This window comes from Heterodontus francisci, chromosome 10 (assembly GCF_036365525.1).
Source record: "Heterodontus francisci isolate sHetFra1 chromosome 10, sHetFra1.hap1, whole genome shotgun sequence".
Taxonomy (NCBI): Eukaryota; Metazoa; Chordata; class Chondrichthyes; order Heterodontiformes; family Heterodontidae; genus Heterodontus; species Heterodontus francisci.
Genome location: NC_090380.1, coordinates 118392878 through 118409777, shown reverse-complemented (window position 1 = coordinate 118409777; position 16900 = coordinate 118392878). Strand labels below are relative to the sequence as shown.

Genomic DNA, 16900 nt, shown 5'->3' with positions numbered 1-16900 from the left:
TCTCCAATGACTAATGTTCTGCTCCTCTTCCCCCTTCCCTTCTGAGCAACAGGGACAGACTCTGTGCCAGATACCTGTACCCCATTGCTTACCCCTGGTAAGTCGTCCCCCGCAACAGTATCCAAAACGGTATACCTGTTGAGGGAAACGGCCACAGGGGATCCCTGCACTGCCTGCTGGTTCCCTCTCCTTCCCCTGACGGTAACCCATCTACCTTCTTCTTTTACCTGAGGTGTGACTACCTCCCCATAACTCCTCTCAATAACCTCCTCCGCCTCCCGAATGATCCGAAGTTCATCCAGCTCCAGCTCCAGTTCCCTAACGCGGTTCTCGAGGAGCTGGAGTTGGGTGCACTTCCCACAGATGCAGTCAGCAGGGACACTCTTGGCGACCCTTACTCCCACATTCTGCAGGAGGAACATACAACTGCCTTAACCTCCATTCCCTCTATTCTAAATTCCCAACAAATCTACTGAAAAACCAAAAACAAAAAGTCAAAACTTGTTAGGTTTGCAAACCAACGGACAGAACTTCTTAAATACAAAGCTTACCTTCTCAGCACACCAGAGTCCTTTTTTTGGTTAGAGGAGGAGGGTGGGTGGGAGACACTACACGTGTAGTGTCTCGGGTACAGCCACCACACTTACTTACCCAGCCACCACACAAATATATACTTTTTACTTACCCAGCAGTCCCCTGGTCCTCGGAAAACAAAAGGGAATTCACTTTTAAACTTACACTGAAATTGACTTCACAGCTGTAAGTCCGCTCCCGCACCTCCGTTACTATCAAAGCTGCAGTCACCGAAACTAAAAGAAAGAGATTTTAAACCACACAAATATATACTTTTTACTTACCCAGCAGTCCCCTGGTCCTCCGAAAACAAAAGGGAATTCACTTTTAAACTTACACTGAAATTGACTTCACAGCTGTAAGTCCGCTCTCGCACCTCCGTTACTATCAAAGCTGCAGTCACCGATACTGTGGGTTTCTGTGGGTGGTATGATGAAGACTTCAACTGTATTATACCCAAATTACCCATAACTTCCTGAAAAATTTTAGACATAAATTTAGAACCTTGATTCGACTGAATCTCAATCGATAATCCATATCTAGTGAAGAACTGGGTTAACTTCTCTGCCACTACCTTATCAGGAATTGTTCTCGAGTGAATGGCCTCTGGGAACTGAGTAGCCATTTCCATGATAGTGTGTATATATTGGTGTTCCACTTTTGTTTTCGGTAAAGGTCCTACACAGTCTACCAACACCCTACTAAATGGTTCATTAAAAACTGGTATGACAATTCGAGGTGTCGGGTTTCTGGCTGGTTGTGGTTTTCCCACAATCTGGCACATATGGTACGTTTTACAAAACTGCACCACGTCCTTGGAAAGACTTGGCCAATAAAAATGTCGACCTATACGTGACTGGGTCTTCCGGATCCCCACATGTCCCACTATGGGAATTTCATGCACTATCCTTAATATTTCCCAGCAATACTTTGGCAGTACTGCTATCTGGTGAACAATCATCCATTCTTTGTCTGCAGGTCAATGAGGAGGTCTCTACTTCCTCATCAGAATCCCATCTTTAGTATAGTAGCCTTTCTGAATGCCTCAGCTTCAGTTAGAGCCAATTGTACCGCTTTATTTAACTCTGGATCAGCTTGATGAGCCTTGATCAGAGAAGACATATTAAACATTTCCTTTGGATTATCTAAATCCTCAAAGAAAGCTTCAGATATTTGGCTATCTGTCTGTGGTGCCAATTTTACCTCCAACAATGGAACTTGTTTAGCCATTGCTCAAATTACTACACATGAAGGAAAATATCCTAGAACCTTTTCCTGCAACTGTTCTGTCTCTTTAACTTCAGTTGGTCTTTCCGTGACTATGGGAGAAGCTACTACGTTCGCTCTGGCCAAATCATTCCCCAGGAGGTCAACTCTGTCTACTGGCAAACTATGGACAACTCCTACAGTTACTGTTACTGTACAACTCCTACTGTTACCTCGGTCACACTGTAGGTGCACCTGATACAAAGCACTCGTAACAATGGTGCGCTGGCCAATATTTGTCCTTCAACCAAAATCGCTCGAAACAGATCATGTGGCCATTATCATATTTCTGTTTGTGGGAGCTTGCTGTGTGTAAATTGGCTGCTGCATTTCCTACATTACAATAGTGCCGACACTTCACAAAGTACTTCATTGGTTTTAATGCACTTTTTGATGTCCTGAGGGCATGAAAGGCAGTGTTTAAATTAAATTCTTTCTTGTACTTTCCTGTGTACTTTACCAAAATGCTGGAAATCCACTTTGTCGACATTTGACAATATTTCAGGTGTTGTCTCTTCTGAACTGCAAACTGGGAGTTTCAAAAAGTCCCTTTGTAGAACTAAACATAAAGATGTGGGTTGAGAGAGGAGTGATGAAAGTGGAGTCGGATAAGCTGACTTTTTATACAGAAGCAGTTAATGGGTTTAATAATGTGTAGATAGATTTTTTTTTTATTGAAAAGTTATAAATTCATGAAGTGCTGCAGGCTGCTGTACAAAGCCTTGGAGACGGACAGATTCACAGCAGGACGGCAAATGGAAACATTATTTTTCATTGGTTGAAGGATCCAGAACCAGAGGACACCAATTTAAGGTGATTGGCAACAGCGACATGAGGAAAACCTTTTTTATGCTGTGAGTGGTTAGGATCTGGAATGCACTGCCTGAGCATGTGGTGGAGGCAGATTGAATTGAAGCCTTTAAAGAGAACTGGATAATTATCTGAAGAGAAAAAATGTGCAGGGCTACAGGGAAAAAGCTTGGTCAGTTGATCTTGCATAGAGCTGGCACAGACACGACGGGCAGAATGGCCTCCTTCTGTGCTGTAACCATTCTATGGGTTAGAGAAAGGAGCTTTGACTCAATGTTCCTCTGAAATTTTACAGGTTGCTAAAGCTTTGTGTTGTACCAGTGTGTATGGACAATCAGAAAAAGATCTACATCAACTCCGCCAATGTCCTGGCAATCAACTAGGAGTATGAAGTATCTTGTTTTCTAAAAGTACTCAATTGTGGATAGTTTGGGTGAGAATGGGGTGAGAGTGATAAGGCGGAAATATTGTATGATGTGGTTCGTAGAATCATCGGAATTATAGCACAGCAGGAGACCACTTGGTCATTTTACCTCAGTGCTAGCATTTCAACTGGAGCAGTCCACAGCCACACAATTTCCTGACCTTCCCTTGTATTCTTTTATATTATTTTGTCTCAGTTTTTTTTAGTTCCTTTTAAGTTGTATATTCCTTTCTGGAATAGCCATTGTAGCAAAACTTTCAAGTCATCATAACCAACTCATGAGGCAGTGGTGGGACAGTGGGTTGAATCCCTTAATTACCAGAATGGTACCAGGGATGAGGAACTTCAGTTATGTGGAGAGACTGGAGAAGCTGTGATTGTTCTCCATAGAACAGAGAAGGTTGAGGGGAGATTTGATAGAGGTGCTCAAAATTATGAGGCGTATTGACAGAGTAGATAGGGAGAAACTGTTTCCTCTGGCAGGTGGGTTGGTAACCAAAGAACGCGGGTTTAACATAATTGGCAAAAAAAACAGGGGTGAGATGAGATTTTTTTTTTAATGCAGTGAGTTGATTTGCTTTGGAATGCACTGCCTGATAGGGGGGATGGAAGCAGATTCAATAGTAACGTTCAATTGCGAATTGAAATACTTGAAAGGAGATCATTTTTCAGGGCTGAGAAGAGAGCAGCGGAGTTGGACTAATTGGATAGCTCTTTCAGAGAGCTGGCATAGACACAATGGGCCATGTAGCCTCCTTCCGTGCTGCATAATTCTATAATTTTCCACGTTGTCCTTCTAGTAATAATCCTTAGTCTTTCCTCCCTCATTGTTAATTGAACAATCAGTGAAAACAGTCTTTTACTACTACCTGTTTTAAAACTTTTCATAATTTTGCAGACCACCATTCACTACCCCATAACTGTCACTGTTCCAATGAGAGAAGCCTTTATGAAGAAGTCTTTGTAGCTGTAACCTGACATTTGTGGTATCATTCTTTGCTTGGATGTAGTATAAAGAGCTGCTCAGAACTGCCTGAAATGCTTAATTAGCCTAACCAAAGTCGTATACAAATTCAGCATCACTTCCTTGCTTTTTGATGCAGTAGCACCATTTATAAAACCCAGAATCTCATTTCCGTTCTTTACGGCTTTACCTGCAACCTAACTTTTCAAAGATCCTTCTATCTATAATCTCTAGCGATCTCTGTTCTTCCATTCTGAGAAGAATCTGACCTCTTCCAGGTACTGGCCCAAGAGGATTGATATTAAAGTTTGCTGATAACCAAATTGGAGTGTATGGCAAATTTTGAGGATGAATTTAAGGGAACATTGCCAGATTAGTGGAATAGGAAGGTTCATGGTTGGGGAGTATGCAGTTCATTTTTGGATTAAATCCAATGATACCCTAAACGGTATGCTGGAGCTAGGTTTGCCAGACAGAGCTGGCGGGTCGGGGGTCCAAACCCACAGTTTGATTGACTTGGCAGGAAGGGGACCAAACTGGGGAATGCCTATTTACCTAATCCAAAGACCACACAGCCTCACCCAGGATCCTGGGAGCGAAATGGAGGTGCTCCTCCATATCCACGGTGGGTGATCTTAATGATTTGATGGGGTGAGGCTTGATGATTCCACCCTGATCCCCTGGTCCTTTATATACATGGAAACCGCAAGAGGTCCCTGTCAGATCCCTGGGGCATACCATTGTCCCCCATTCTATCAACCCAAAGCTCCTCCATTTTATCCAATTCACTTGACTGGATTATGAATGTTGTACAGACCATTCCCTACCATCTATAACCTATGTATTCCCACCTCAATAAAATGAAATGTTTAGTTGGGTGTAGAGCTGAAATGAGATTGAAGTGCAATTATGAAAATATATTGTATTATTGCAAGGAATAAAATGAAGATTCACTGATGGCGATGATTACAGGAAAAATCTTCTTGCACTGCTCAGGGACCACTGACCACAAGAACCAGTCTTGAGAACTTTATTTTTCCTTTGAACCCCAGGAGGAAACTTTTCATTATAACAATTTGCATCCACCAATTATTGACCATACTATGTTGTTTTAAATCATAAAAATGAAATTGAATCCGTTTCCGTGTTCCCTGTCTATTGAAAGGAGGGTTTCCCTTTGCTTTCTGTTCGAGGAATGAAATTGAATCCGTTTCCGTGTTCCCTGTCTTTTGAAAGGAGGGTTTCCCTTTGCTTTCTGTTCGAGGAATGCTTTTATCCTGCTGTAGTGTTGATGAGAAGTTTTATTTTTATTTGTTCCCTCACGCCCTGTTCCTGTTGAAAGATCCCTGAGGAACTCTGGCGATTGCTCAAAGGATGTAAAAAAAAATTAAGGTGGCGCTGAAAGTTTTTACCGATTCAAGCATTATCTGGAAATATTAATGAATGAAAATAGAAAACATGACCAAGGCTGAAAAGCTCTTGATATGAAATTCTCCCCTCTCTAATGCAAGGCTCAAGACACTAAAGGTTTTCGGGATCAGGTTGTTTGAAATGTGATGCTGCTTTTGGCTCTTTAAGATACCCTAAAGTGAGATGCAGCTAAATTAGATTTTTCAGGAGTCAATTGTGAAGCTGGTATTGCTGGGAAGAGTCACCTATTTCAGAAGGAAATTGAATAAGTACTTGCCCAGGGACAATTTCCAGGGGTATGGGGTAAAGACAGGACGGGCTGAATGGTTTCCTTCTCTGCTATATTAAGCTATGATTGATTCTGTGATTTAGCCATCCAATTGTTGGCTAAGGTAGAGAGTTAAAAAGCACCATTATGGATGCACAGCATGAGAACGGGCATCTGACAAGCAAAGATCTGAGGAAGAGTTTATATAGGTGCTACATAAATGCAAGTCGTTGTAAAGTAACCTCATCTTAAAATACAGGGCATTATGTTGTTTTTCCCCTTTGCAGGTTATAACTGTATCCAGTTGATGGCTATAATGGAGCATGCCTACTATGCCAGTTTTGGTTATCAAGTTACCAACTTCTTCGCTGCATCAAGGTATGACCAGTATGTTTTTTCTTTCCAAGAGCAACTTTATTCCTGAAATGGTATTTATATTTTGGCAAACTAATAAAACCAAAAGCGGTAGATAAAGCTTCATGATGCTAATTTCCCCAACACGCTTTCATCGTAGAATCATATGACACAGCAGGAGGCCATTTGGCCCATTGTGACTCTTTGAAAGACCTATCCAATTAATCATGCTCCTCTGTTTTTTCCTGTGGATCTGCAGTCTTTTTCCCTTCAAATATTTATCCAAATTTGTTTGGAAAGTTCTCATTGAATCTGCTTCCACCATACTTTCTGGCAGTGCATCCAGAGCACAACAACTTGCTGCATTTAAAAAAAAAAGTTTCCTCACATTGTCTCAGGTTCTTTTGCCAGTCACCTTAAATCTATGTCCTCAGGTTCTGACCCTCTTACTGCTGGAAACAGTTTCTCTCTATCTATTTCATCAAGCTCCTTCATGATTTTGAACAACTCTATCAAATCTCCTCAGTTCTTCTCTGTGCCATGGAGAACAACCCCACCTTCTCTAGTCTATCCATCTAACTGGAGTCCTTCATCCCTGGTACTGTTCCAGTAAATCTCTTTTGTACCTTCTCCAAGGCCTTGACATCTTTCCTAAAGTGTGGTGCCCAGAATTAGTCACAGTACTCCAGCTAGGGCCTAGCCAGTAATTTAGAAACTGTTACGACCAGGAGAGAAAGAGGTCTAGGGTTCCCTTTCAGCCTTCACCCGGTCTTACTGTAACAGGGTTTAATTTTTAAACACACCGTGTTTTCAGCTCTCCCTTGGTGAATCCTTGTTCACTGCTTTCCAATTATAAGGCAAAGAAACCAGCACAAACAGGCTTTCTTAGGTTTAAAGAAGAAAAGCTGAAATTTATTAAACTTAAACTCTAATTTGGTTAATGCCTACAGATACAAGACACGCCCACGCTAACATGCATACTTGATACACACAGATAGGGACAGAAGGAGCAGAAGAAAAATAAACTGGAAAAGTTTGAGGCAGTCTCTGAAGAGGGTTTTTTGTTACTGTGTTTCGAGCTCACTGTAGAGTTCTTGATTGTAGGTAGACCTTGCTTTTCGTTATGGCCCAGTATTCTTCTTAAACCTTGTTCACTGTAGGAGACTTTTCTCTCTTGGGGTTCACGTGTCTTCAGTGAGTTTTGGAGTTCCATGCAAAAGAGATGGGAACAGACAGGAGAGGCTGTGGCGAGCCAGCCAGGAGAGGGCTTTTCAATCCAGAAGCAAACAGCTTTCTGCAGGCTTTCAGTTTAAACTGTACAATTCAGAAATCCACAGGTAGCCAAGCAGGTTAGTCACGTGACTGGTCTGACCGTCTCTTGGCTCTGTATTATATCATCTTAGCAGGGAATGGAATGCGCTTCCCTGCCTTCAAATGTATATTAGTGTGTAAATGATTTTTTCCAGTCAAGGTCTGCAGTCCTTGTAACAGGCCTTCTCTTCTTCCCAGCTACAATTTGGAATTTAATGTCCACGTGGTGAAGTTAATATGCCTCATTCTTGGCAGGTGGAGGCCTTTATGACACTTCTACACCCAGGGGAATGAAATGCGATTTGAGGAAAGCGCATTTCATTAGGTGTTGAAACAGATAAGATACAGAAAAAAAAATCATTTCTCTCCATTCATTCATAAATCCTAAAACTTACTAAAACTGTCTTTTCTTGGTGCCAGTGCTGCTTTAATTTCCCCTTTTTGGCATCCCAGTAAACATGTGGTTCTTTGGGGAAGTTTTTCTTCAGTTCGCCCATTTCCATGACTGCCTAGGGCCTTTGTTCCTGCTGAGGTCTCCTGGGGGCAGGAGGGGTTAGAGTCATGCCAAGGCTTTTGACTTCAGGTGGTTTGCTTTTTTTCTGACTGTGGGGGAGGATTCTTTGCTAATTTTCCCTTTGTCCTTTGGCACACTCCTTCCTTCAGGTATTTGTGCATACTCTATGGCTAGGTGAGGCATTACCCTTACGCTTTCTGTGTCCCCTAAAAGGTCTTTCTTTGACTCTGCAGGTTCCTGTACATGCTGTTAGCAACTCTGGTGGGGGGTGCGTCTGGTGTCTGCACTTACGTAGGAGTATGTGGGATCTAACTTTTCAAATTTTGTGGTGTTGGCTGACAGTGGGGGTTTTCATCCGGGATTCCTCCCGGACTTTCTTTAACCTGCCCTCTTGGTCACGTTTTCCCCTTCCCTTTCCAAACGTTTGCCTGCCTTGTGCCTGCCTGTCCCCTTTTGTTCTCGGCGGGGGTCCCTTATAGTTCACCAGCCCTTGGCTGGAGGGTCCTCCTAACATTGGTACAGGACTTAGGGTTGCAGGTTTCACTGTAGATTGGGGTTTCCCCTCAACCTGGCACATGTGGCAACTCCTGCAGTACTCCACCACATCTTTGTGGAGTTTTGGCCAGTTAAACCGCTTTCTTATGCGGGCTTTGGTCTTTCGTATACCAGCATGTAGAGCCACTGTAGTCTTGTGGGCCCTTCTTAATATTTCTCTCTGTGGCACCATTAACTGGTGAACGACTGTCCACTGCTTGCCCTCAGGTCTGTGAGGAGAACTTCATTTCCTCATCAGTACCTCATTCTTTAAATAGTAGCAATCAGGGACTCCCTCTGCTTCACTTTCAGACTGGGCAGCCTGTGCTAACTCTCGCAATACTGGGTCAGCTCGCTGAGCCTCACCTAGGAAAAATCCATTTAATTAATTCCCTGTGTTTCCCAGCTTTCCAAAGAAAGTCTCAGACAGGCAGACCTCATGGTCATTTGCCTGCAGTGCCAATTCAGTCTCCTCTGGGGGAGCTGGTTTGATCATGGCCTGATCCACTACACATTCAGGGAAACTGCAGGGGTCCGTCTCCTGTCACTGCCCTGTCTCTCTGACCTCCTGCGGTCTTTCTGTCACTACTGGAGGGATTACCACCTTCATCCCTGCCAGATCATTACCTAGGAGCAGTCCAACCCCGTCCACAGGCAAACTAGGGATAATCCCTATGGTCACCGGTCCTGAATTTAGGTCGCACTCCAGGTGCACCCGGTATACAGGGACAGGCGTACACTGCCCTCCAATACCATTCACCACCATTCTGGTGTTCGCTGCACTCTCTGGGGGGGAAAGGTCAGGCCTTTTCCCAGTAAAAGGGATCTGATGGCCCCCGTGTCCCTGAGAATTACTATGGGCTTGCTTGCCCCACTCGAGGGGTCTGGGGTTTCTTTCCCTTCAGACACAAAACCCTGATAACCTTCAGGAGTCCTACTAAACTTTCCGGCACTTCTGGCTGTAAACTTCCTGGGTCTCATGCTTACTGCAGTTAAAGCCACAGCTTGTTTTGCTGTGCTTTCCATCAGGTTCTTTTCTTCACTGAGCAGGTGTGCCCTGATTAACCCTACCGGTTTTCCTTTTAGTTTCCAGCAGTCAGCTTTTAAATGCCCTGCTTTATTATAATGGAAGCACACAGGTCTCCGGGTCTCACTCTTCCTTTTAGGCTAGAGGAGGGCCCCCTGTGTCTCCTGTTTTCCTTTCTCTCCCAAAGCAAACTCATTGGCCAGAATGGCCATTTGCCGGGCTCTTTGAACTCGCTGCTCCTCCACATGGGGCTTTATCGAGAGTGGGAGAGTGTGTTTAAATTCCTCTAACAGAATTACTTCTCTGAGATTCTCATAGCTGAGTTGTATTTTAAGAGCCCTCAGCCGCTGGTCAAAAGCCAGCTGCTTCTTTCAAACTCCAGATAAGTTTGATTAGCTTGCTTCTTGAGGGTTCTAAACTTTTGGTGATAGGCTTCGGGTACTAACTCATATGCCCCAAGGATAGCATTTTTGGTCAGTTCATAATTTGATGGACTCTCATCTGGCAACAAGGAATAAACCTCATGGGCTTTTCCAGTTAGCTTGCTTTACAGTAAAAGAGACCAGGTCTCAGCTGGCCATTTTAGCTGCCTTGCCAATTTCTCAAAAGGCACAAAAACACTTCCACATCTTCCTCATTGAATTTTTGGATTAATTGAGCTAGTTTTAACAATTTTGTACCCAGCCCTGAATTACACTCCTCCATATTGGCCATGCTGTCACTGGGGTTACTCTGTCGCCCCCTAGTTAACTCAAGCCGCTTCCGCTCTATTTCTTCGCATTCCTTCCGCAATATTCTTTCTCTCTCTCTCTCTCTCTCCCTTCTCCTGTCTTTCTCTCTCTCCTGCCTTTCATTTTCTTCACATTCCTTCTGGAAGGCTCTTTCTTTCTCCCTCTTTCTTTCCTCAAATTCAAGTTTCCTTTGTTTAAATTGTATTTTTGCTAACAATACCCTGTCTGGGTCTACTTCTAACACTGCTTCTGCTTCAGATTCAAGGGAAAAATGGTTGACCAATAGTCTTAGGAGTTCAGACTTCCTCGCCTTGCCATGTTCAGTGATCCCACACTGCTCAGCCATTTTCCTCAACTCCTCCATAGACAGTGCTTCTAACTTATCCCAAGTTACTTCACTCTAGCTTGGGGAGCTGCTAGCTTCAGTTGCAGACATGTTCGTATTCAAGCACACACAAGAAAACCTGTATTGAAATCTTGCTCTTTTTTGATTGGGAACAATTTGGCTTCCCACTTTCAATTTCTCTTGTTTGTCCGTAAATACTGGACACTGGCACCCAAATTTCTGTTACGACCAGGAGAGAAAGAAGTCTCGGGTTCCCTTTCAGCCTTCACCTGGTCTTACTGTAACAGAGTTTAATTTTTAACTACTCCGTGTTTTCAATCCTCCTTGGTGAATCCTTGTTCACTGCTTTCCAATTATAAGGCAAAGAAACCAGCACAAACAGGCTTTCTTAGGTTTAAAGAAGAAAAGTTAAAATTTATTAAACTTAAACTTAAATTCTAATTTGGTTAACGCCTGCAGATACATGACACGCCCACGCTTGCATGCATATGCGATACACACATGCAGATAGGGACAAAAGAGCAGAAGAAAAATAAAGTGGAAAAGTTTGAGACAATCTCTGAAGATGGTTTTTTGTTACTGTGCTTCGAGCTCGCTGTAGAGTCCTTGACTGTAGGCAGATCTTACTTTTCGTTGGGTCTCAGTATTCTTCTTAAACCTTGTTCACTGTAGGAGACTTCTCTCTTTTGGGGTTGATGTGTCTTCGGTGAGTTTTGGAGTTCTATGAGAAAGAGATGGGAGCAGACAGGACAGGCTGTGGCAAGCCAGCCAGGAGAGGTCTTTTCAATCCTGGAGCAAACAGCTTTCTGCAGGCTCTCAGTTCAAACTGTACAATTCAGAAACCCTCAGGTAGCCAAGCAGGTTAGTCATGCGACTAACTGGTCTGGCCACATCTTGGCACTGTGTATTGTATCATCTTAGCAGGGAATGGAATGCGCTTTCCTGCCTTCAATGTCTATTAGTATGTAAATATTTTTTTTCCAGCCAAGGTCTGGCAGTCCTTGTAACAGGCCTTCTCTTTTCCCAGCAACAATTTGAATTTACTGTCCATGTGACAAAATTAATATGCCTCATTCTTGGCAGGTCAGGGCTTGCATGACAAAACATTTAACAAAACTTCCTTGCTTTTATACTCTATGCTTCTCTTTACAAAAGTATAGATCCCATAAATCTTTTACAGCCTTCTCAACTTGTCTTGCCACCTTCAAAGATTTGTTTTCATACACCCTATGTGCTCCTGACGTCTGCTATTATTGACCTCGCTGTTGTCTACAATTCTGAGGTTTGTATCATCTGCAAAGTTTGAAATTATGCCCTGTGCATTAATAGATATCAAAATACTTCCCTCCAATTTGAAAAAGAATTGTTCATCACGACTCTCTGCTTCTGTCTCTTAGGCAATTCTGATTCCACAAAGCCACTGCCCTTTTAAACCCATAGTCTTCACTTTTGTAAAGAAGTCAAATGCCTTTCAAAAGTTCAAATGCAGAACATGAATCTCACGACCTTCATCCACTCTCTCCGTTACTATGCAGCTCTTTAAGTCATTACAAGTGTAATGAGACATCAACCCAAGATATATGTGTGTGTGTGTGCGCGTGTCACCATTTAAAGAGCCTATGACACTATTTTTAAAAAGAGCCAGAGATTTCCTCTGTATCCTGGAAAACATTGCAGCTTCAACCAGTCACCACCAAAAAAAAGTTACCATTCATAAGAACATAAGAAATAGGAGCAAGAGTAGGCCATTCAGCCCCTCAAACCTTCCCCGCCAGTCAATAAGATCCTGGCTGATCTGTCCCAGTCCTCAACTTCTCTTTCGGGCCTGCTCTGCCTAACCCTCCGAGCCTCCACAACTTTCTGAGGCAGAGAATTCCAGAGATTCACCATCCTTCGACAGAAGAAATTCCTTCACATCTCAGTTTTAAATGTGTGCCCCCTTATTCTGTAATTATGTCCCCTAGTTCGAGATTCCCCTTCTAGTGGAAACATCTTCTCAACATCTACCCTGTCGAGCCCCCTTAAAATCTTATGTTTCGATAAGATCACCTCTCATTCTTCTAAACTCCTATGAATAAAGGCCTAACCTGTTTAGCCGTTCTTGATAAGACAGCCCCTTCATCCCAGGAATCAGCCCAGTGAACCTTTTCTGAACTGCCTCCAATGCTAGTATTCTTTTACCTTTGGCCTCCTTGTCTCAAGAGACAATGGGTAAGCGCCTAGAGGTGGTCAGTGGTTTGTGGAGCAGCGCCTGGAGTGGCTATAAAGGCCAATTCTAGAGTGACAGACTCTTCCACAGGCGCTGCAGATAAAATTGGTTGTCGGGGCTGTTACACAGTTGGCTCTCTCCTTGCACTTCTGTTTTGTTTCCTGCCAACAGCTAAGGCTCTTCGACTTGCCACTCTTTAGCCCCGCCTTTATGGCTGTCTGCCAGCTCTGGCGATCGCTGGCAACTGACTCCCATGACTTGTGGTCGCTGTCACAGGACTTCATGTCGCGTTTGCAGACGTCTTTAAAGCGGAGACATGGACGGCTGGTGGGTTTGATAACGGTGACGAGCTCGCTGTACAATGTGTCCTTGGGGATCCTGCCATCTTCCATGCGGCTCACATATCTTTCTTTAAATACGGGAACCAAAACTGTACGCAGTATTCCAGGTGTGGCCTCACCAACACCCTGTACAGTTGTAACAGGATTTCCCTATTTTTAAACTCTAACCCCCAAGCAATAAAGGCCAAAATTTTATTTGCCTTCCTAATTACTTGCTGCACTTGCATGCTAACCTTTTGTGTTTCATGTACAAGAACACCCAGATCCCTCTGTACTGCAGTATTTAAACAATAATCAGCCTTTTTGTTCTTCCTACCAAAGTGGATGACCTCACACTTTCCCACATTGAACACCATCTGCCAAGTTTTTGCCCACTCACTTATCCTATCTATATCCCTTTGCAGATTCTTTTGTGTCATCATCACAACATGCCTTCCCACCTATTTTTGTATCGTCAGCAAATTTAGATACACTACACTCTGTCCCTTCCTCCAAGTCATTAATGCAGATAGTAAATAGCTGAGGCCCTAGGACCGATCCTTGTGGCAACCCACTAGTTACGGCTTTCCAACCTGAAAAAGACCCATTTATCCAGACTTGCTGCCTTCTGTGTGTTAGCCAATCCTCAATCCATGCCAACACATTACCCCCAACACCCTGAGCTCTTATTTTGTGTAATAACCTTTTATGTGGCACCTTATCAAACGCCTTCTGAAAATCCAAATACACAACATCTACTGGTTCCCCGTTATCCACTCTGCTTGTTATATCCTCAAAGAACTCTAACAAATTTGTCAAACATGATTTTCCTTTCATGAAACCATGTTGACTCTGTTTGATTGTATTATGTTTTTCTAAATGTTCTGCTTTTTCTTCCTTAATAATGGACTCTAGCATTTTCCCAATGACTGATATTAAGCTAACCGGTTTATAGTTTCCTGCTTTTTGTCTCCCTCCTTTCTTGAATAGGGGTGTCACATTAGCGGTTTTCCAATCCGCTGGTACCCTACCAGAATCCAGTGAGTATTGGTATATTATGACCAATGCCTCTACTATCTCTTCTTTTAAAACTTCTTTTAAAACCCTTGGGTGCAGGCCATCAGGTCCTGGCGACTTGTCTGCCTTTAGTCCCATCAGTTTGTCCAGCACCTTTTCCCTCGTGATAGAGATTGTTACAAGTTCCTCCCTCCCATTTACACCTTGTTCATCTATTATTGTTGGGCTGTTTATAGTGTCCTCCACCGTGAAGACTGATGCAAAATATTGGTTTAAATTATCAGCCATTTCCCTGTTGTTAATTCCCCATTCTCATCCTCACAATCAATTTTCTCCCTCTTTATTAGTTTTTTAGTCATCCGCTGCTGGTTTCTGAAAGCTTCCCAGTTCTCTGGCCTACCACTTGTTTTCGGGGCATTGTATGCCTTTGCTTTTGATTTGATGCTCTTCTTAACTTCCTTTGTTATCCGCGGGTGGTTCATCGTTCTCTTCAAGTCCTTCCTTCTGACTGGAATAAATGTTTGCTGAGTGTTATGAAATATCTGCTTAAACGTCTGCCACTGCTCATCTACTAACTTTCCCTTTAGTCTATCTTCCCAGCCTGCTTTAGACAACTCTTTCTTCATACCTCTGTAATTGCCTTTGTTTAAGTTGAAGACACTGGTTTGAGCCCCCAGTAGCCCACCTTCAAACTGAATTTGAAATTCTTCCATATTATGAACGCTTCCCCCTAAAGGATCTTTATTACAAGATCTCTTATTAATCCTACCTCATTACACAATACCAAATCTAAAATAGCCTGTTCCCAGGTAGGTTCTGCAACATATTGTTCTAAGTAACAATCCCTGAGGCACTCTCCAAATTTGTCTTGCATGCTACCCTTGCCAATTTGATTTGTCCAGTCTATATGCAGATTAAAATCACCCATGATAATTGCAGTGCCCTTCTTACATGCCTCTGCTATTTCCTGATTAATATCTTGCCCTACAGCGAGGCAACTCTTCGGGGGCCTATAGACCACTTCCACCTGTGATTTCTTTCCCTTGCTATTCCTTATTCCCACTCAAACTGATTCTATATCACGATCTGTTAAACTGATATCATTGCTCACAACTGCACTGATCCCTTCCTTTAATAGCAAAGCTACCCCACCTCCTTTTCCTTTCTGCCTATTCTTCCGGAACGTTGAATATCCTTGAATGTTTAGAATCTGGTCCTGGTCATCCTGCAACCACGTCTCAGTGATAGCTATCAAATCATATTCATTTATTTCTATCTGTGCCGTCAGCTCATCTTTCTTGTTACAAATGCTACGTGCATTCAGATAAAGAGCCTGAAGCTTTGTCTTTTTACCATTTTTACCTACTCTGGTTCTAATTTCTGCTGTACTCTTGTGCTTGTATTCTCTGTCCCTTCCTGTCACTCTCTGATTAATGTATGTTCCTTCACTACCCCGCACCTCTGCTCTCTTGTTACTATTCGAATTTTTAAACTTCCCTTCAATTGAACCCTCCCCCCCCACTATTTAGTTTAAAACCTTATCTACAACCCTAGTTATACGATTCGCCAGGACACTGGTCCCAGCATGGTTCAAGTGAAGCCCACCCCAACGGAACAGTTCTCTCTTTCCCCAGTACTGGTGCCAGTATCCCATGAATCGGAACCCATTTCTCCCACACCAGTCTTTGAGCCACACATTTACCTCTCTAATTTTATTTACTCTACACCAATTAGCACGTGGCTCAGGTAGTAATCCGGAGATTATTACCTTTGTGGTTCTGCTTTTTAATTTGGCCCCGAGCTGCTCATAGTCCCTCAGCAGAACCTCTTTCCTAGTCCTACTTATGTCATTGATACCTACGTGGACCACGACAACTGCATCTTTTCCCTCCCATCCAAGTTCCTCTCCAGCCAAGAAAAGATGTCCTTAAACAAAACAAGAAATGCTGGAATCACTCAGCAGGTCTGGCAGCATCTGTGGAAAGAGAAGCAGAGTTAACGTTTCGGTCAGCGACCCTTCTTCGGAAGATGTCCTTGACCTTGGCACTAGGTAGGCAACACAGCCTTTGGGACTCCCTGTCTTTGGTGCAGAGAACAGTATCTATTCCCCTAACTATGCTATCCCCTATTACAACTACATTTCTCTTTTCTCCCCCCACTTGAATGGTGCTCTGAACCACGGTGCTGTGGTTAGTTTGCTCATCCTCCCTGCAGTCTGTGCCCTCGTCCACACTGGGAGCAAGAACCTCATCCCTATTGGATAAGGGCACTGGCTGAGGCTCCTCCAGAGCTAAATTCTGGATCCCCATACCTGCCTCACTCGCAGTCACACCCTCCTGTCCCTGACCACAGTCCAAATTGGATGTAATTAATCTAAGGAGTGTGACTGTCTCCTGAAACAGAGTGTCCAGGTAACTCTCCCCCTCCCTGATGTGTCGCAGTGTCCGCAGCTCAGACTCCAGCTCATCAACTGGGAGTCGAAGGTCCTCAAGCAGCCAACACATCGCACTGGCGTCCACCAGCTCCCACATACTACAACTGCAACACGTCGCCAGCCCAGCCATCTCTATTTGATTTAATTAATTAATTTGGATCACAGTATTTAAGAAAAAAAACTATTTAAGTGTACTCTTAACCTGTAATGACGTCGCCTGATTTAAATTACTTGGCTCTCCACTCCTTTTATACCCCTGCTCCTCTTACCGCCACTGCTTCTGTGTCGGGCCTCACTCTCCACTCCTTTTATACCCTGGCTCCTCTCACCACTGCCGCTGCTTCTGGTGGCTTGTTGCTGTTAGAGGGTTCCTGCTGTGTTCAAAAAG

The 16900-nt window shown here is 43.4% G+C and overlaps 1 protein-coding gene across 4 annotated transcripts in view; it reads left to right on the top strand.

Annotated features, from left to right (window-relative positions):
- gbe1b (glucan (1,4-alpha-), branching enzyme 1b) overlaps positions 1-16900 on the top strand; it is a 666883-nt gene that overhangs the window by 387017 nt on the left and 262966 nt on the right. For all 4 annotated transcript variants that reach the window (XM_068041301.1, XM_068041300.1, XM_068041299.1 and 1 more), the window contains exon 6: positions 6003-6093. In XM_068041301.1, coding sequence (XP_067897402.1) covers positions 6003-6093 — 91 coding nt within the window. The remainder of the gene's footprint in view (positions 1-6002; positions 6094-16900) is intronic.